Raw genomic sequence first — 21,873 nt, forward strand, 5'->3', positions numbered from 1 at the left:
GTTCACAACTGGTATTCTTTGTAAATAGATGGGACGAGACGGCAGAACTGTTTTTTTTTTTTTCTCACGTCAAAATGTTGCCCCCCCTACTCTCAGAGGGTAAAATCGCCTATGATCATACTACACCAAATCCTTTAATTTTGCTGCAAACGGTCGGACATGTCAAAAGCTATCGAGTCAACAGGATGATATGCATGAGGCACAGGCGAATGAAATACAATACATAAGTTACATTATACTAGATTGACACTTATCGACTCCAAACTGCTCAAAACAGGGCTAGCTAGATTCTTTAGGCCGAGAGGAATCCATGTCCAATGACCAGCAGATGTTATTATAGAGAAGCTGTATCAATGCTGTTGCACTGCGTCAGAATGACCAGCAGATATCATTATAGAGAGGATGTATCAATGCTGTTTCACTGCATCACTAGTTTCGACCTCACAGCAGACAGATCAGACAGACGATTTTTACGTTTTATTATTAAAAACAAACAAATAAAAACAACATTATTCAGACATAGTACATAAATCTAAGAATTACAAAATGGCTGGTGATTAATATCCAACTTCAAACTCAAAATCAGATTTGTAGCTTTTGTATCTGCATTTCCAAATAAAAGCATAGTACTGTACCTGTTTCCCTAAAATTGACAAATTAATTGCATTTAGCTGGAAGAGTGAAAACAGCACATATAGTACTGTATTTAACCGAATATCAACTACACACATGTTAAAATTGTAAGAAAAATACTCTGTCAGAATCTGCTTGTACAGTATGTCTCAACAGAAATGTAAGAATTGACATAATTAAACTAAAAACCTGAAATAGTTTAACTAAGTTTTTTTTTTTTTTTACTTTACAGCTTAGCTAACCCCTGAATTGATGAAAATGGTTGTTAAATGTATTACTTAGCAACTTAAAATAATGCTATGCATAATGTTGAGGTAATATGTTGATCAATAAGCTTTCAAATAGGGTAATCACTGGTCACTTTTCAAATGTAATTCAACAGTAACAATTTGCATTTACTTCAATTTCATAGAGCACCGTGACATTTCTTCAAAATGAAAATGACTGAAGGAAAGTCCTCATTATCATAAAATAACTCAATGCCTATGTTTTCTTCCCAAGAAAGAACGAGAGGGCTGAAAATGGAAGCCTTTCTCAGTGTTAAACGGCAGTTGTAATACCACACCATAATGTCGCACAGGAGACTACTTATTGTTGAATGCTGTTCAAATAGTCCCCTCCACATTTGGCTGGAAGGTTCATCTGAAGAGAGCTCCTGAGCAGCTGTCTCTAGCCTGCTGTGGAGATATGAAAGGGTGAATGAGAAACAAAGTATTTAACAGAGCCATATGTGTATGATGACACACAGTTATGGGGCCTCACCTGTTTTAAATAGAACACAGGTTTTCTTGCACTCATCCTCCGTATCGTAGCGGTTGCCGTTGCCTTCACAGCCTCCAAACCAGAACTGTGCGCAGGCGTTGGCCTGTTTGTCATAGTACCATTGAATGCTATACTCTCTACACGGGCCTTGGTCCAGACCCAGGTTACAGCGGGGATCCAGAGGAGTGGTCCCTGGCAGAACGACATAGAGGGAGAGATACAGGACATTCAAAGTAAAAGTCGCGATGAGGGCGTATTCTGTTACTCATAATGACACCGTGAGTAGGTTTCAGTCAAGGCTCACCTTGGGGCAGGACAGAGATTACAGGGATAACAGGCTGAGGAGGGCTGGAGGGTGAGAAAGGTGCACTATGGGAGTTTTCCCTCACAGGCAAGTTGGCTGCAGTCTTGTTAACTACAGCCACATGAGTCCTCAAGTCTAAATCTTCACCCTCATCATCTTCCTCCTGCTGGACAATGGCATTAACACACACACCAGACAAATGTTATTCAATATTTCATATTCTAAAAGCTCTCCACACATTTGACACAGTAATTAAGAATATATACGCATTTCCATATAACTTATTATGACATATTCTCTTTAATAAGAGGAGAGTTTGCCTGATGATGGATACATGCAGCATGTATACACAGTAATGAAGAACATTGACCTGCGCTGGAAGTGGGTCAGCGTTGAGGGGCAGGGCGAAGGTGTCCCCACGCCCTCGGACATGACTCTGGCTGCTGGTGCGTCTCTTGTTGGCGACCTCCTCCCGATAGGTATCACCGTAGCCGTTGTTGCCATCGAATCCATTGACGCCATAGCCGTTGTACCTGTAGCTCTCCTCTCCGTGCGCACTGTTCCCGTTTCCATAGCCGTTTGTGATGCGGTTATAAATAAGGGCACCGTTTTCATCCTCACAGAACTGGCTGACGAGTCGAGACTCCAAGGCTGAGAGAGCGAAACAAAACAGCTTAATTTAATTACAAATGTTAAAAAACAGCAAGATGCTATGCTTTATGTTGAGCAACTCTCTGCTTCACCTGCCTCTAATGTGTTTATAGTTAGGATTCAATGTCACTGGGTTTGCCTCTAAACACAGCTGGGAGTTTGATGTACAATATTGTTGTTAGTATTACCCGGCAGAGTGTTGAAGTCGTCAATGAGGTACATGTGTTCAGTGTCTGGATCCGAGGCGATGAGGTTCAGCTCCCTCAGGAACTCCGCCTGCGTCGGGTCAGAGCTATTGACAATCCCCAGAGCATACATCTCGATGTTGGCAGCGTGGGCCTCGCGCACAGCGATGTCCAGCTTGACTGGGTCCCGTTTGTCCGTCTGTCCGTCTGTGATGACGATGGCCACTTTCCTAACCCCGGTTCGGGCGCTGAAGAAGGCCTCCTGGGTAGCTTTCCTGATGGCAGTGCCAGTGTAGGTGCCCTCGCCCATATAAGGGATTTTCCTAATGGCCTGCTTGACGTCCTGCTTGGACACATAGCGAGCGAGGTTGAACTCCAGGTGAACGTCCAGACTGTAAAGAACCAGACCGATTCTGGTGGCGTTGCGTCCGACAGTGGTGCGATCCACCAACGTGGTGACAAAGTCCTTGATGATTTCAAAGTTTTCTGGACCAACACTCTCTGAGCTATCGATGACAAACACAAGTTCCATCGGCCTCTCCTTGCACTTGATTCCACATCCTGAAAACAGACAAACTCTTCATATTTATAACTTCACACAAAGATCGACACTTAATTCTTGTTTAATTTTTCATTGGTTAAAGGATCAGTGTGTAGAATTTCATGGCAGAAGACTTGGCAGAAATGGAATATGTATAATCCAATGAAAATAAGAATCATTATTTTTTCGTTACCTTAGAAGGAGCCCTTTATTTATTTATTTATATTTATAGGGAGTGGGTCCTTCCACGGAGGCCGCCATTTTTCACCATGTAATTGTATTCAGTTGGTTGCAATCTGCAACCTCACCACTAGATTTCACCAAAAATCACACACTGCTCCTTTAACGTTTAAGTACTAGAATCTTACCACATATTTCCTTGATAAGTTTAATGATATCCTCTCTCTGGAAAAGATAAGAGTGTGAGATACAGTATATCATATTTATCTGCTTCACTAAACTTTATTGTGGTCGGTAAAGTTTGAACTTACTGTGAGCCCTGCTTCACCCTTTATGCCTGCTCTCCCCTGAATAATAACAAAAGGAATGTTACTATTTCGAGAAATGACCAGATTTGAAAACAACCCTTTTTAATGACAATAAAACAACAAAAATTAACTGTATCTACTCACAGACTCCCCAGGAATCCCAGGATCCCCAAAATCTCCCTTAAATCCCTTCAGACCTCTCTCGCCCTGCAAGCCACGGTCACCCTGCAGCGAGGAGGAAGGAGATTGTTGATCGTGTCAAACACAAAGTCACAGTATCAGTCATGACAGTGTTATGGGGATGTACACCTGATGATGTCACCCTCTTACCTGCATAGTATCAGTCATGATAGTGTTAGATATACACCTGATGTGTGATGTCACATAGTATCAGTCATGATAGTGTTATGGGAATGTACACCTGATGATGTCACCCTCTTACCTTCATAGTATCAGTCATGATAGTGTTAGATATACACCTGATGTCACCTAGTATCAGTCATAATAGTGTTGTAATGTCACCCTCTTACCTTGACGCCTGGGAATCCCTCTCCCACTTGTCCCCTCGGTCCTGTCACCCCCTGAGACCCCTGGTCACCCTGAAATAAATAAAAACAACAATGTCAACAATCATCCAGATGAGTGTGACGCACTGGAGGAGGAGTTCTTCTCCCACAATCATGTAGTTCATGTGCTCATAGTCTGGGTGTTCATGGAGTGCTATGCAGTGAGTCTGTCTGAAGTTCTGGATTCTGTCCACTGTTGATGATCATACCTTGGGGCCTTGCAGACCCTCTCCTGGGGGTCCACTAGGGCCTGACGGTCCTGGCCTTCCAATGTTACCCTGGAAATCAGCGACGTCAGTGTTATCAGAAGTGGACAGACCATAATAGAACCAGGCAGGTCAGACAGGCCACAGACCCCAGGCTGCATTCCTGTCACAGCCGGGCTTGAAATTATATTTGTTCAGGTATGTCATTCATTAAACAACTGCTGTGACCTTAAGCTGCTTAATCACAACATGCAAACTTCCTTCATAATGTTCAATCATATCTCAACTTTAGCTTCTTACCGGTGGTCCTTGCACACCTGCTCCTGTTGGGCCTGGCAAACCTGGCAACCCTCTGAAGCCGATGTCTCCCTTAGGCCCTGGAATGCCAACACCCTCGGGGCCCGGCTCTCCGGGAAGTCCAGGCAGGCCTGGAGGGCCCTACAAAAACAATAGGAGACGATGCAACACCGGAATGATATAACACTATATAACTTTGGCGGCCCTTCTGGTCGTGATAAAAACTGCAGTATACTAGTACCATATTAGCAGTATACTTGGTAAATAGTAATGGTAAATGTACTTGTCCAAAGTGCTTTACAATTACCCTCTCATTCACCCATTCACACACACATTCACACACCAATGGCGGCATGCTGCCATGCAAGGCACTAGCCTGCTCATTGGGAGCAATTTGGGGTTCAGTGTCTTTCCCAAGGACACTGAGACGTGTGGACAGGAGGATTCAAACCGCTGACCCTGCGTCATTGGACTACCCGCTCCACCTCCTGAGCTACAGCTTCAGTATACAAGCCAGGACACTGAAATTCTAAAATAAAATAATAAATTCACAGGGTCTCATGCAGTCTCATGTCACGAAAACGCTAAGGCCAAATCAAAAACTATTAGCAGAAAACCCTGAATATTTAAGTTATCTCATGCAGCGTTAACTCATTTGTTAGATGTGATGTGTTGATAGTATGTGTGTACTGTATGTGTGTGTGTGTGTGTGTGTGTGTTAGGATGGTAGTACTCACAACAGGACCAGGGAAACCATCTCCTTTGGGCCCAAATGGACCTGCGGATCCAGGATTTCCACGATCCCCCTGGTAAAAACATCATCCATGTATATGTCACTGAGTTAACTCAACACAAGTTAATAAGCATATTTATAATACTATTATTAACACTTAAAAGTGTTGTATTAACACATATTAATTTTAAAAGGCATCGTATAAGGACCTTATTACCGTTTAACTAATGCTTAATGATGACCTTAATGTCAAGTGTTACCCCTTCAATGTGGTTTCAGCAGTTACCTTTGGACCCGGCAGCCCGTAGCCGGTTTCCCCAATAGGCCCAGAAGGGCCAGGAGGGCCGACGTCACCCTGAGCCAGAGAACAAGACAAGGAAATCACTACAATGCCACTCAGCCAGGATCTGAGGTCCATGCATCACTGTGGACTCCGTGTGTGACAGTGTCTCTTATCTGCAGGCCTGCCAAATGTCTACCCGCCAAGACCTGTGCTGGGAGACAAGGTGATAATAGCAGTATTATTTGTTACCTTAGGACCTGCTATGGCCCGCCCCGGCAGTCCTGGCATGCCCAGCCGGCCCGGTGTGCCAGGCTCCCCCTGGAAGTCAAAGAGTTTCACTGTGTCATTCTGTTCAAGACACTCCCTTTATCCAAACACCGCCAACAGCCTGCCTGCAAAGGTATGTCAGTCTGATGCAACTATCTTGAGCTTTCGGGTTGAACTGCGGTAAGACGTTGGACAAAGATGAAATCAATCTTGACACAGGCAGCTGCTGCTTCTGTGCTTACGTGCACTGTAAAATACATACCTCCACAAGGGCCAGAACAAACAATGGAAGGTTTCATACAGAGAGAATGTTTAGTCTGTTTGTTTCCATCGCCCGCTAACACACCCAATCATCGTAGCTGGCGATATCTCTCTCATAGTTCTCCTATATTGGCTCAAATGGGTGAACTGTTTTTTTTGCTTCCCTCTGGAAAATTTGCTGTAGGATCAGTAGCCTATATTTATATTCTCCCCGCTTTCTTTCTGCAAAGCGCATTGTGCTGCCTTTGTGTATGAAATGCGCAATATACATAAAGTTTGATTCGATTTGATCCAGGGCTGTAACGCTATCAATAGGAATATTTTTAATACAGGCATATTAAAATCAACAGTGAGCACTTCAGGGTTTTCCAAGGTCATTTTCCTCATTGAATTTCCCTCACACAATATATTATGGATGGATAATTTACATTACATTTTTTAAATAACCTGATTATTGCAAAACCGTTATATTATGACACCCCTAATTTGATCTTCTTACCTTGGGTCCTGAGGGCCCAGAGCCGCCAGGAGGTCCATGTAACCCACGGATTCCCCTCTGTCCCTGGTCGCCCTGCGAGCGGTCGGAGAACGTCCTTATTATTCATACCGGACCCTCATGGTGTCTACAATGGCTTCATGTGAACAGCGGCTGTGAGGAAGGGACATATCGTACCTTCTCTCCTTGGGTGCCGATCCCTGGGGCTCCCTCTACACCGGCAAGGCCAGTGGCCCCAGGCTCACCCTGAGAGAAAGTGGGAGAGAGAGAGAGAGATAGAGAGAGACACAGAGACAGAGAGAGAGGGAGAGAGAGAGACAGAGGAGGGTATGATAAAGAAATTGAGAGACATCTTCCCTTTAGTTGTGTTGTTGGGTTCCATCTAAAACTGTGGTCTGGAGGTGCCCAGGGGGTCTGGAGTAACAAACCTTCTGTCCCGGGGCCCCGTCCTCCCCTGGAAGACCCGGTAAACCGCCCAGTCCATACGCCCCAGGTTCACCCTGGAACAGACAGAAGCACATACTGTAGTAGCAATGTGCAGAAAACATGCTGAGGAGGAAAGCATGGTTATTTGATTCCACTGAATATATGGCCTACATCATGGGCACAGACACAGTCGTCCATGATTGGATGGGATAAGTAGATGAGGATGATACTGATAGACCGCTAGACTATGGATAGTAAATTGCCAGTTTAGGAACCTTTAAATGTCTAGTTGCGTACCAAGGACTGGAATGATGAACTGATTAGTGCTGATAAAATACTAAGGACAAGTGATGACAAGAATTACACTGTACCTGTACTTCTTACACAAATATACTTTCTATTCTATTCTATTCTATTCTATTCTATTCTATTCTATAGTAGATGAGGTAGTCTTACCTTGGCTCCTGGCTCACCAGCACCTCTCTCTCCCGGAGATCCAAATTCTCCTGGTAACCCTTGATCACCCTAGAAATATACAGAAACCGTTTGAAGATATTAAAATCATACCCAAAACATAAACTGTTTGTCTAGTTATCCTTCACTGTGCTGTATAAGATCTCTGACAGCATTGTATACTCAAAGATTAGAAGAAAACGAGGACAAAATATGGTACTAAATCCATCCAACTGCCGCTATTGGCTTGGTGTGGCACCAACCTTAGGTCCAGCGAAGCCTTCCCCTGGGGGGCCTCTGATTCCTGGCGGACCCCTCGGACCCTCTACTCCCTGGGGAATGGACGTTAGACTCACAAGTTAGTGTGTGTGTGTGTGTGTGTGCATGAGTGTATGTGTGTGTGTGTGCATGTGTGTGTGTGTGTGTGTGTGTGTGTGTGTGTGCATGAGTATGTGTGTGCATGCGTGTGTGTGTGTCTGTGTGTGTGTGTGTGTGTGCATGAGTGTGTGCGGTGTGTGTGTGTGTGCATGTGTGTGTGTGTGTGTGTGTGCGTGTGTGTTGCATTTCAGGAGGCGATGGGACCGTCCAGCTCACCTTCTCTCCCTGGATGCCTGCCCCCGTGAGCCCAGTGAGTCCTGGGAAACCTGGATGCCCGATCTCCCCCTGAGGGTTCAACACAGAGGAGGTCAGGTCTGGTCTTTAATATCACCCCACTGTGTCATCAACTCGATTCCTCATCTATTCAGTCAGGTCCATTAGTTTGCGCCTTAAAGATAAGATATCAGTATGGATGGATTATATAGCATATATGCATTATCCATCCATACTCAATATCTTACCTTTATACTGGATATTAATACTTCTTGTGTGATTCTTAAATTGTGTGTTGTACTTTATCTGTAATGAGCACATCTTGGAGCCGGCAGCAACATTTCACTGTGACTGAACACTACGAAGTGATGAAATGTGACGAAATAAAGAATCTGAATCTGATTCATCATCCATATAAAATGTTTTAAATACTTAAAGAGTTAGACGTGGTGGGAAAAAGCATGCCACGTTCTACTTTCAATTTTCCCACAGTAACCAGAGCTCTAGTGCCCCTCCAGCTGTCTCTTCCCCCTCGCCCCTAACTGCCACCTAAAAGGACATTCAGCCTTCTTTATGAACTTCATTAGCCTCTTTGTCGGGCGGCCATGGCGTGTTTGTGTGAGTGGCATTCATTAGCTGAGATATTTACAGCCCACCTTGTCTCCTTTGATTCCAGCGCCCGTCTGTCCTCTGGGCCCCCTCGGCCCGGCGAGGCCACGATCCCCCTGCGGGACAAAGACAGATCGTCACTCACTCACACACACACACACTCACACACACACACACACACACACACACACACACACACACACACATACATACACACACACACAAACAAACACACACACACACACACACTCACACACACACTCATACACACACACACACACACACATATATACACACACAAACAAACACACCCACACACACTCACACACACACTCATACACACACACACACACACGCATACACACACGCATACACACACACACACACATACACACACCTGCATACACACACACACACACACACACACATACACACACACACACACACACACACACACACACACTCACGCACACACACACTCACGCACACACAGCCAGACTGCAGTCTCCATGAGGGACAAAGACAGCTCATCACCATCCTTCCCTGAGCCACTTCCCACCGGCTCACACACACACGCACGCACGCACGCACGCACGCACGCACACACACTCATGCAACCAAACCCTCCTTGTTCCCAGTCAGTGGTGGAGGTAGTCAGTCAGCGGTTGGTTCTATCTAGTGACTGATATGTGAGCTGATCCTACATGCACAAGTGGTATTATGGTATTTTAAACAGCTGACAGTCAAGTTTAAATGTGTTTATGTGAACTCTCCTGTGAGTGTTGTACGCTTTCCAGAGAGCGAGCGCGTTGAATGAAAGCATGTTTATAGCTCCGGCAACAGTTGACAATAATGAAATGCAGACATGCACACAGAGAGGCACATATTAATTGTGGGGTGGGGGGAGGGGTGGGGTGGGGGGGTACGCCTCGTATAGAACTGCTATGACCCCTTTTGGGGAGGGGGAGGCGTGGGTCTTCCCATAAGAGCCTATGATTCTGGCAGTATTCTGACAGATGTTGAGTTGCCTCAGGACATTTTCAGCGTTACAGTGATTTTCCAGGATGTATGCGTCTTATTATATTTCCTCACAGGAAGAGGGGTGAAATCAGGATAAAGAAAATATATTGCTACATACTTTGGTCTCTAGTTTATTAGTTTACTCAATGTACCGTAGCTTACAACAACTTTATGATAAGGTTCCTGTTTCTACATGTATTGAATGAACCCAGCTGTCTGTCATCAAAAATAATGGTCATGTTTTTACAGTGTACTCCTCCCATGCGTGTTAAAATTTTGTCAGATCAATTTAGTCACACATATCGACATTTCTTTGATAACTTTAGATTGGCAAAGGTCCTGGCAAATGTTCGGGACTAATTCACCAAAATAGGTTTTTGAGAAAATTGAAGAAAAGTCCCAAAATGTTAAATTTTTAGTGCAGAAGACCATTGGAGTAAAGATGCAGATGAATTGATTGATTAAAATGATGTAAGGATTTTGACTGTACATCAAGCCATTCTTGAGATAATTGCAAAAACGTAAACATGTTTGTTACAGCGCCACCTAGAGGTCAACTGAGTGCCATTTTATGTGCATATACTGTAGTAGTGGGTGGGATGCGCAACCCACCTGCCAATTGAGAAAAGAAAGAAAGAAAGAAAAGAAGAAAGAAAGAAAGAAAGAAAGAAAGAAAGAAAGAAAGAAAGAAAGAAAGAAAGAAAGAAAGAAAGAAAGAAAGAAAGAAAGAAAGAAAGAAAGAAAAGAATGGGAACAAAAGTGTGCTTGGAACCCTAAATGGCCTAGGTGTGAGAATGGATGAATCAGCAATGAGCGTAAAGTTGGAGAAGAGAAGTGAACATCTTAGGCTACACAGGAAAGGAAATATCCTCGTGCATAAAGTACAAGAGCGCAAATTACAGAGCTACATGTAAATAGCCTAATTATATGAAAGTTAAAGTTGCTTAGGAGGAGATAGAGTTGGCTGTCAGTACTACATTCATTTGTAGGACTACAGACAGATGTGGTGGTATATGTTTTCTAGCTTACTGTACAGGAATTAAGTAGGCTTCTATCTGAATTATTGTTTCACAGCGTTGACTATTGATGTATTGGCTTGTAGGCTAATACAAAGTGGTTTTGCGTGACCATATTTGGGGCCTCAGTTTCTTTACAAGTTGCAACTTGGAGAAACAGGGTTGTTTTTACAGACTTAAGGCTAACACTCGAATGAGTACTTGAGTTGTGACTAGATGTGTTGGAGCACAGGGGGTCTGGTTTTGACAGATGCAGCCCATGTGTTGAAGAACAAGAGACTTGAAATCTGCCAGATTCATTGCTTCCTTCCTCTAATATCTAGAGACTCAGAAACTGTGCTTTCATGTTGCTGTACTTTCAGGTCTGCTAGCCATGTCTGTTTCCAATGTCAACTATGGTCAGACAAACAGTGCTCTGGCAAATCAAGAGCATTAAAACATACTGTACTTCTGACATATGAATGAAACATGCAGCGCTGTGTATTTCGGGAATTTAGCTACGCGTAGTCTCAAGGAAGTTACATATTTGTCTGCATATTTTTTTGTATTTCGGTGAATCTCAGAAAGGTTGCTGGGGGTAGTCTTACGATGCTCTGATTGGAGGACGACGACAATAACTGGAGGATAATTTTTACCCAGATCATGTCTCTCTCCTGGTCCTTTTTTCTCATGACAGAACTGTAATCGTACCTTCGGTCCAGGGAATCCCTCGCCTTGGGGTCCCTTCTCCCCCTGCACCCCGTGTGGCCCTTGAGGCCCCTGTGAAAGACACCAGACAGTATTAGCATTTCTCCATGATTAAGATCAGATCTATCCACTGCCTTTGTGGTTTTCGTACTGGTTCATATTACCTCTCCGTGACAGTCACTTGCAAAGTTGAAAAAAAAAAGAATCATATGAGGGTCTCACTGCAACCATTATGACATGCAGCATAGATGCGATTCTTCCCACTCACTGGCAGGCCTGTCTCCCCAATCCCTGGAGGTCCCGGCGGGCCTGGCCTGCCTTGGAATCCCAAATCACCCTGGAGATGACCCACACATGGTGAGATGCAGCAGATGACTTAGAACATTCAACCAGTCCCACAGAGGTCAGAATCAGAATCGGAATAGTTTATTGCCATGTAGTTTTACAACACACTAGTAATTTGTTTTCGGTCAATGGTGCATAACATGGAGACAACATTGGACAGGGTGTAGGGACGAGACGGGACAATGCAAAGAGGATTATAAAATACGAAGGCAAAAATAAAAGCAATATACAAAAATAAAAGCAATATACAAAACGGAGTGTGGTAAGTGTACTGTATATACAGTGAGTGTGAAAAGTGTGTATAGTGTACAAACTTCATAAAGCACAGTAAGTAGGCTACTTTTCATAATGTCAATTACCTTTGGTCCAGGAAGTCCAATTCCGGTTTCCCCCTGAATGCCAGCGGGCCCTGGCAGCCCACGCTCCCCCTGTGGTCAGAAACATGAGAGGTCCAGGTCAACACCGAGGGGCACCAGGGAGTCGGACTCCCCACAGCACCAAGTCAGATGTTCTGATCCAATGCAATAAAAGAGCACAGGCCCGCCTGGAGGGTGGGTAAACACTGTAATTCAGTCTTCAGATCAGACAACGTTGTTTTGCAAAACATTCAGATGAAATGACCTAACACCCTGACATCTGCCTTTGATCCATTTTAACCAAAGAGAATGTAATATTAATAGTGTCAACATGCCATATGGGCTTCAATTAAAACTGATATACATTCACTGTCACACACCTGGAGGACTTTTAAGGTGACAAACAGAGACCCATCTCATACAGTATCAGAGCTACAATCTGAAAGGTATGTAATTACACAAGCGTATGCTGTAAATCATTTAGCAATTGTATGGACTGTACATACTGTAGACTGGTGGGCTAAACATTTGGGCTCCAACAAGTCGAGGCAAATCTTAGAGCCAGACATTGCCTACCGGTGATGTCTCCAAGCACAAGGGGGGGAAAAAACAGTCAGTCTCTCCCGTCACAATTGACTAGAGGCCATGTTTCACAGAGGTTTGCAGTAATCATGAGATTTACTTACTACCCCGCGCTTTTCACCCAAAACAAGAAACAACAAAGAAGTGGGGCCAGTCCAAAACACCAGGGCCTCTCATCACTTAACACATTTTTGCAAAGCAAGACAGAGCCCTAGCTAACATTCCATAACTAAAGCAGGCTCATTGGAGCAGTAAGCATCAAATCCTTATCGACACAAAGTCCTACGTTGTGACACTCGCAACAGTCACTATTCTATACCTACAACAACAGCAGTTCCCAGATAACCACTCACTTTTTTCAATCTTCCCTCTTTCAGAGTTCTCATTCCACAGTTCCACACTAATTTCAAGAGACCACCAGTGCTGTTGTTCCTTTTCTCTGTGAAAGGACACCTACATGTCCGCACAGGAGAATGAGATTTGACATTTGATGTCTGTTATTAAATGCTGTGACAATCCGCTCGGCAGGCCTAAGGAAGCTAACAGCGCTGTAGGCAGTTCCTAGTGTGTGTGTGTGTGTGTGTGTGTGTGTGTGTGTGTGTGTGTGAGTAGAAACAGGATCCCTGCCATTAGGATAAGTGTGAGCATGTGAAAACGGATGGTTAATCCCCACGCTGCTAAATGAATGAAATGGAAGGAACTGGCACCGGGCCAATGTTTCCCACAGGTGCCTATTACCGGACGGACACGCCCCTCCCCCCACCAGGTAGTAAAATGGGTGGTACAGTCGGAACCCCTCTTTTAAAACTCCAAATAAAAGGGAAATTGAAAGGTCACAGCAGATGTGCCTGGAGAGGTAAGTATGAGTTACTGGCTTTGTGAGTCTACTAACCTGCTTCCCCTGGGGTCCTTCTGGGCCGCTGTCACCCTGTGGTCCCGGCAACCCCTGGGCAGGAACAGCCAACGGTCATTAACAAGGCTACAAGGATACTGTAGGACGACTCACACTGGGAAATGGTCAGAGGTGTAAAATGGTCTAATAATATGAGCATCATTTTACAGGGGTACATGTCTCTGTTTGGCCCTACCTGTAGGCCTCTGCTTCCCCTGATGCCAACTGGACCCTCAGGACCCTATGAGTGGACATCGCATGGAACAGAAGCTTTAGCTGCACGCCACAGCATACACTAATACAAGATTAAAGCAGCTACTAGGAGTTTTTGACTGTTTTATAAAACAGTCTTATTTTAATACTGATGCCTCTACATTACCTACATTAGCAAATGCGTCCATCAGCGAGAAGATTGGCTGTTTCATTCTACGTTTCTACGAAACGATTTATTTACTCTACTCATCCTGGCAAGTAGTGTCTTTCTTTTGCTGGCTTCCAAAACTAATGCTGGGCTAGGCAAGAGATCTTCATGACTGGAAGCGGTGGTGCTCAAGGGAAATGCAGTCATCTTTTAGGGGAAAACACTTCCGCTTTTGTCCACAGGTGCCGCTAAAATCAACATAAACTGAAAAACTCCTCTTAGCTGCTTTAACTAAAGACTGCTTTCATTAACAGGTGGCAGATGAGTTTCTGTACCCTGTCTCCTTTGATTCCTGGGGTGCCACACTCTCCTCTCTCACCCTGTGTGAGGAAATCAAGACGTTACACAGGGTCGATGTACAGTAGCTTCACCACCACAGATGCATTGATATTCCACACTTCGTTTACGCTGTGTCAGCGCTGGAGAAACGTCTGGCGGTACTCATTACCATTCGGAGATATTGGGGAAAAGACTGTCTGTATTTCTTTAAACCAATCACAATCGTCTACATTGTTGTTGTTCACGTAGTCTGGATTGAATGGGCCAGGAAAATCTTCCGTTGCCACTGATTGGTCAATAATAAACTAATGACCCCCAAAGCCTACATCCGGTGAGTCAGACCACATTGATATCAACTTGAATCACGTACCTGCTCCCCTTTATATCCGGGTTTTCCCTGCAAATGAAGATTTAAAAAAAGAGTAGATCAGCGTTGAGTATGAAGAAGATGACTTGTATTGACCATGTAGGTTCATTCACCTCTGCACCCTCTAGACCAGGAAGTCCGCTCAGCCCCCCTTCACCCTGAAATGAAAGAAGAGCATCGACTCTTAGCATACTCTCGTATTTCATGCAGCTGAATCAAATGTAGGTACAGCACATGAATAGTCCAATCAACGAGACAGAATCCCGCTCAGCCAACCCCACGTGGAGGTGCCGGATGAAATATCGGGAACCTTTGAGCCTTTAAGACCGGGGGCTCCGTCGTCTCCTGGGCGACCTTTCTTCCCCTGAGGAATGAAACACAACCATGCGTTCAGACTTTCTCCACTGTCCTCGCCAACATTGTTGTACAAGCTGCGACAAAATCCACGAGAATGTTTATGAATTTCACTATATGCAAATGGTAAGTGATTGCAGCCAGCAAAGAGTTATCGTGGGCAAAGAATCCTTCCCAGATTTGGTGAAAGTGGAAGACTTGCCCTCGGGTTAGAGGCATTGATTGAACAGAGCAGACCGGACAAGGTCACAGGGGGTGTAGCTGTAGCCCTGTCAGTGTGTGTGTGTGTGTTTGTGTGTATCCATCCATCCATCCATTGTATCATGTTATAAAGCACGCCTGGACATGCTGGTTCCTGGTACAGGTCAGAGGTCACGGTGCTCTGTGGCACCTGGACAGCGTGTGGCGATGGCTATTCTCAGCACATCTCTGGTCTGTGGCTATTAAACTAATGAGAGCAATTATGAGAGCCTCCCAGTCTGTGTGTAAGAATGTGAGGAATCTCTCTGAGGAGAAAGCACCTGGTTAATGATCATGTAGCTGTCTGTCAGCACCCGGCAAACTGTCAGACGCCGAGGACACTGACTGATTACTTGAGCTGTCATCCTTCTGTGGAGCTGGGGGGCCAGGCAAAGTGTGTGTGTGTGTGTGTGTGTGTGTGTGTGTGTGTGTTTGTTGGGGGGCGTATGGTTTGCATGAATGATGTTGAAGATCACGAAGGCTGTTCCTCACAAGCATTTAAAGCCCCTCCGACATGCTCTGTCCCCTGTGTAGCTGACCCTGACAGTGGGGGTGGGAAGCGTTATTTACGCTGGTCAAAAGGTCCTGTTTTATTGGGAGTCAAGCTCTACATGTGCCTCCGGTTTCCATGGCAGACATCTCATGTGGGATGGGAAATGCGTAATAACTCGCAGGGTTCCAGGGGGCGCGAGCGCAAAGGGGGACTCGGCTTCAACGTTCCGCACTGCAATAGCGCTGCGCGGAAACAGGACTCGGAACCGGGCGGGCACGATGCAGGTTAGCAACAGAGACATCGTTTGTGATCATTGAGAGTAACAAAATACCATCCTGCTGGTGCCGTGGAGCGGTCCTGACCAGGATATGCGGTGAAGAACACCCATGTTTTGCCCACAGGCTGTGTTGCAATCACAAGCAATTATCCTGTTTCCTAAACTACCAAAAGCCAAGCAATTACCTCCAATATGAGATTCCCCTTATCTTACTCTTTGCAAGTTTTCAAAGAAAGCCGCCCGTCCAGAGAAAGCCGCTGTCTAGTGTTTCATAGGGAAAGTGTTCCGTGATTGCAGGGCATTTTAAAAGGTTTGAGTGAAAGTAGGCTGCTCACCGCGGGGCCGTTTGGTCCTCTCTCTCCCTTCTCACACGCACACATCGCAGCCAGGGCCAGGGGACACTTCACATGGGCAAAACAAGGTTTCAGAATCATAGTGCAACTTTATATGACTACTTAAATTGATTATATATTTGTGGACGCGGATAGTTTTCAGAAGTGTAAGTACCTACCCCCTCATCAGCCACACCTGTCTGTGTAGAAAGATAGAGCAGATAGATTAATCAGAGAGATTAGTCAGAGAGATTAATCAAAAACGATTATGCTGGATATGTTAAGGTACATTCACATCAACATTCTCAAAGTTATAAGGGCCTTCCCTTTAATGCATAATTGTTTATTAATACATTTTTAGATTTTTTAGATTTTTTTATTGCTACAAGAGAAACATGTTCTCAGTCAACTGGTCTGTCAAAATGTAAACCACATGTTATTACAAAGAGAATATGACTGAATGCACCCTGACTATTTCCACTGAGAGGAATGTCAGGGGTAACCGCAAGTATGTGGCTCTTTTCATAATTTTGAGACACATTAGCTCTACCTCCGTCGATGGAATTCCTGTGGGATACGCATTCATAACATACTTATGTCAGGCAACAGCTGTACAGCAAACAACTAAAATACTAAATGCATGCTGTCACGAACCAGTCATTATCTTGTCATAGGCCTACTCTCCTGCATCCATATAGTAGGCCTACTGTATATCAGTCATTCAGACTCCAGTCTACACTACCTTAGGCCACCAAGATGGTATGCTGATAGCATCTTAAGCAGTGACTCTGGTGCTGATCATAACTGCCCCATTGTATTACATGAATATTGGACAAACAAGGCAACTTGGACGATCATACTTACGATCTCTTTGATGATTCGGTCCACAATGTCCACATCCTGCAGGTTGTGCAGGTAGCGGGCGGCAGGGGAACTAGCCAGCTGACGCAGCTGCACCACGTTAGCCGGCTCGTTGGCTGCCCGCGTGATGCCCAGCGTGAAGAACTTGACCCCCTGGTTCTTGGCGTCGGCCACGGCCGAGAAGATGTCCGGGTTCCGGGGGTGGGAGATGCCGTCGGTCAGCAGCACGGCCACCTTGACGCTGCCCGGGCTGGACTCCTCCAGGTAGATCTTGGTCATGTTGGTGATGGCGTAGGTGGTGTAGGTGCCGTGGCCGATGTAGACGATGGGCGCGATGCGGGACCTGAAGTTGTCGGCGCCGCGCCACTGCCTGAAGGTCTGCTCGATGATCACGTGGCTGCTGTACTGCAGGAGGGCGGCGCGCGAGCCCAGGGAGCGGCCGCTGGCGAGGCGGACGCCCTGCAGGCGCTCCATCACGTCCGTGGCGAAGCGCTTCTCCTGCTCGTGGTTCTCCTTGGCGCTCTCGGAGCTGTCCAGCAGGAAGGAGATCTCCAGGCCGCAGTCCTCATCAAGAATGGCTGGTGGTACATCAGAGAGAAGCAGGCTATCAGACACACACACACACACACACAAGTACAGACAGGCCAGGGACAAGCTAGCTCTAGGAGATGTATTTCACTCCACATAGAGCGGTGAGGTCTGATGTCACTTTGTAGGCTTAAAGGTTAGCACTCTGTGTCTGAGCCTCTGTTAAACGCAGACTTCATTTCCGGCATTTTTCATGAATCCCATTCTTTTTTTCCATAGGGATTTTGGACTCAGAACCGAATGGAGGCGAACTTTTCAGCCTACAAAATGACATCATCTCACCAAGATGGAGCTTATGCATATTGCTATATGCATATTTTTATTATTTTTATTTAATAAACTCTTCTAAACCATCTCTCAGTCATGACAATGGATTCTGTACTGAATGAATCCCCCCTACCTGACAATATTTATACCACATCTAAATGTTAGATTGACTAGACACCTAACACTGAAACATTGTAGATAAGATATGAGGGGACTTCCTCATACCAGATTGATATTTTCAAGTGTCACTAGATATAAAAAATAATGTTGGATTAAAAAATTCTCAGCTCCAGAGATATTTGTAAAGCTGCAGGGAGTATTTTTCAGGGAGGTTTTTCCTACCTTGTCCATCATGTGTTGTCCCGCTGTTTGCTGCCAGCAGTTTGCCTCTAGTTTTTTTTACTGTTCTCTCCTCATAGTAATCCTGAGACAAAACTCTAGTAAGTCCCGTCACCAACAGGACCAGCGTTACAGAAGGGAACACCATTGTCCCCCCTGTAGAGAAACTACACGGAAAGAGAAATACCAGACAACAGACATTTAAAAATAAACTCCTACTGTAGCCTACAGTACATGGGTCAGAAAATGAAGAACAACATCTGTGCTCTTTTTTCCATAGCAACTCATTAATATGAACGCGGCTTTCTTTTTGAATTTTTGAATTTACACAGTATCCATGTTGTGGTAGGCCTATAAAATACTGCATTTGTAAATACAGATAATGTGAATTACGAATAAAATACATATCCCTTAAATATCTTGGATTAATTTGCAAGACAGTGAAGACTGAAAATAAGATATTAAGCAGTTTACCTGACTCACACGGTCCAGCACCTTCCAGTGTCTGATAACCAGGTGTCCTTGTGGGGGGTTCAGAAGGTTGAGCTGCAGGTAGTGAGGGAGACTGTAGCAGTGATGGTGGGGGGGGGGGGGGGGGTTCCGGTTAGCTCCCTGACTGAGTAGCAGCAGCAGAAGTCATCCTGAGGTGCAATGTGTCTGTGAGCCCCCTGAGCCTTCCCCTTCTTCTTATAAGAGAGGAGGACCTCCAAATAACTGCAGACTCCAGCCGGGGCCCCCATCCCCGCCCCCCCCCCCCCCCCCCCGAGCCCCCAGGGCGGTGGGCTGGGATTGGGTGTCTGTCTACTCTCACGGACCGTTTGGAGATTATACTACACACGTCTTCAAAAGTGTTGTATCTCTTCATCTGGCTGCACCAAGTCATGTTTATTCATTTGCGGTTGTGGTTGGCATGGATTTACTTTCAATTATCATCCCTGACACACAGTGACGATACCACGAAAGGATGATCTCATTCACAATATGTAATATAATATCACATCCCTTTGTGTCTGTTTACCAAGTGCACACAATGGGGGAGAGGAGCAGGGTGCATTGTGGTCTTGCAGAGTAATAATTAAACCTTCCCTCTTACATACCACAGAGTACGACAGTGGTTGTCATGTGATCAGAGATTAGGGCATTGGCCTCGTCTGGTCATTCTCCTCAGAGCTGCCCAGTGGTAATTAAAGGGTTAATGAACCTTCCTAGAATAATCTTCACTGGTCAATGAAATGTGGCAACTTCTTTTCAACGTAGATCTGTAGATAGAGTTTATCATAGATCTTCACAGTTCAGTTGTGTCAGTTCATGTTGATCAGTTGTCCTCAGGCTCCTCCGCACTCAGATTTCTCAACTTCGTGGAATGAGCCGTAGGGATGAGTGAGCAATGGTTAGTATCACTGTTGTGAACTGGGGCTGAAATAGTAATAAATCCACATTCTGAACTTTCACATATTGGGAGGCATTGGTATAGAAATGGAGTGAATATGGCTATTATTGATGTCTCTTTAAATCAATGAAATTGTCAGCAGAAAATGTCTGTTCCCTTTAGAGATATGAAGTCCCTATGGACACTCATGCAGTCGTGTGGCAAAAAATGTTGCAAATCCTCAAAAGGTGCTACAGTATATCTCATTGTTTCTTCCTGTGACCATCTTCATGACAGTGACTAGCCAAGGGGGGGGGGGTGACGCGAGGGGTTGAATAGGTATGAACTGTTGCACAAAGGTATAATCATTGTAGACGAAGTAAGTGGCACCTTCCAGACCACGATATGAAATGACCATTCACTATAGTGGCTGTGACCTGTGACCTTAGTGCTGGTATGGTGTGGGCGGAAGGTTAGAGGGTTGGGGGCTGGTCCTGTGCAGACTAGTTAAGGGGATCATGCATCTCTTCTCCAGCTGTGCAGCTGGAGGTGACGGGCCTTTATATTCCAAACCTGCAGGCAGAGAGTAATCAGAGGAGTGCTCCTGACACTAAAGAATGCTGCACGGAATAATAGGGTTGGCAGAAATCTACTCCAAAGAGCTCTCTCCTTTGCACTGACAGGTGACACCCTTTCCAATGTATGCTTTCTACATGGGAATTCGAATAGCCTGTTATTTCTGCAGACCTCAAAGAAAGTACATTAGAAAATACCTGTAAATTATATATTGCCCCCCAGAGCACTTAAGTGACCCCTATGACACTTTCTCAAAAGTATGTTTTTTCTTGGTCATGGGGCAACAGTCCCTAGATGCCCTCTCTTTCATTTCAGACGCATTAGCGTCCAAGATACAACAGCCATGGCAAGCTGTATAAACACAGACATAGTAAAAAAAATAGTTGTGCATATAAATCACTTTATTTATTTATATATATGTATATATAAGATAAGAGAGAGCGAGAGAGAGAGAGAGAGAGAGAGAGAGAGGGAGAAGATAATTTCTAAGATTTTTTTACATTCCATTTTTACATTCCATATATCTTTTGTTGATACGGATTTTACATCTGCGTACATTCGGCTACCAACCTGTCTTAGTTATATTTGCTTTGTTTGATGTTTTGTTTAGCTCTGCACAAAGAATCCGTCAAAGCAATAATTACAATTCTTTGGCAAAAGCCTGTAAAACAAAACTCTCTGTTTTGGGGAAGCATCAGCACAATTACAGGTGTCACAGTATGAAAGATCTGTAGCACAATTGTTTTGTAGACTGCAAACTTTGTTCTTCTAGGTCAAGCATTTCAAAGTATGTAGGATAGGCTAATGACACACAATGAAATGTTATAGGCCCTGCGTGTTCACCAATCCAGGTGTGCACCTTTATGAAAGCAACTCACAGGAATGGCCACAATATTATTCAGTTCTAATTTGTTCTTGTCGGCTCTGCCAAGTTAACTCTTAAAATGAATGACTGCTACCCGTGACCTCACTTATAAAGATGGCAGTAAAAAGTGATTTTGGGTGATGGTTATGGTTTGACATGACTTGAGACAGTAAAACTAGCCTACAAACATTGACAACTTAAAGACAATGAAGATATTCTCTACAATATATGTTCCCTCGTCATTTCTCCCTGTGACATTTGAATAATTTCAGTATTTTCACTGTATTAATTCTAAACTGAAGTCAGAGTGTCTATAACCTCACTAACAAAACCCATTCACATTAGCTGAATAAACCATATGAACAGAGATGAGAGACAGACACACCGCTGCTGTAACTTTAACTGTATGTGACGGATGTAGGTTTACTACAGCTGAAAAAGAGTGTGTTGAAATCAAAAGGATGGTAAATCTGCCATGAAGACATTTGACTGCATTTGCTTGAAAATACCTCATATTATACCTCCATGGAAAATAATTCAATCACGTCTGTACATTAATAACGTTACACCGCAGTGCCCTCTAGTGGAACTTTGC

The 21,873-nt window shown here is 44.6% G+C and overlaps 1 protein-coding gene across 1 annotated transcript; it reads right to left on the minus strand.

Moving 5' to 3' along the window:
* Positions 1–1,381: 1,381 nt before the first annotated feature.
* On the minus strand, positions 1,382–18,616 carry col28a2a (collagen, type XXVIII, alpha 2a; the record flags this gene model as incomplete). Its single annotated transcript, XM_084442932.1, has 33 exons — positions 1,382–1,653; positions 1,700–1,865; positions 2,070–2,350; positions 2,539–3,096; positions 3,445–3,481; positions 3,568–3,603; positions 3,709–3,789; positions 4,095–4,163; positions 4,340–4,408; positions 4,637–4,774; positions 5,371–5,439; positions 5,653–5,721; positions 5,899–5,967; positions 6,677–6,748; positions 6,851–6,919; positions 7,102–7,173; positions 7,556–7,624; positions 7,816–7,884; positions 8,147–8,215; positions 8,800–8,868; positions 11,479–11,547; positions 11,744–11,812; positions 12,180–12,248; positions 13,651–13,704; positions 13,847–13,891; positions 14,347–14,391; positions 14,721–14,747; positions 14,831–14,875; positions 15,028–15,081; positions 16,417–16,482; positions 16,593–16,613; positions 17,278–17,852; positions 18,472–18,616. The coding sequence occupies 33 exons, from the start codon at positions 18,614–18,616 to the stop codon at positions 1,382–1,384; spliced, it is 3,687 nt and encodes a 1,228-aa protein (XP_084299058.1).
* Between the last annotated feature and the right edge of the window lie 3,257 nt (positions 18,617–21,873).

Source organism: Borostomias antarcticus (assembly GCF_949987555.1).
Source record: "Borostomias antarcticus genome assembly, chromosome: 9".
Taxonomy (NCBI): domain Eukaryota; kingdom Metazoa; phylum Chordata; class Actinopteri; order Stomiiformes; family Stomiidae; genus Borostomias; species Borostomias antarcticus.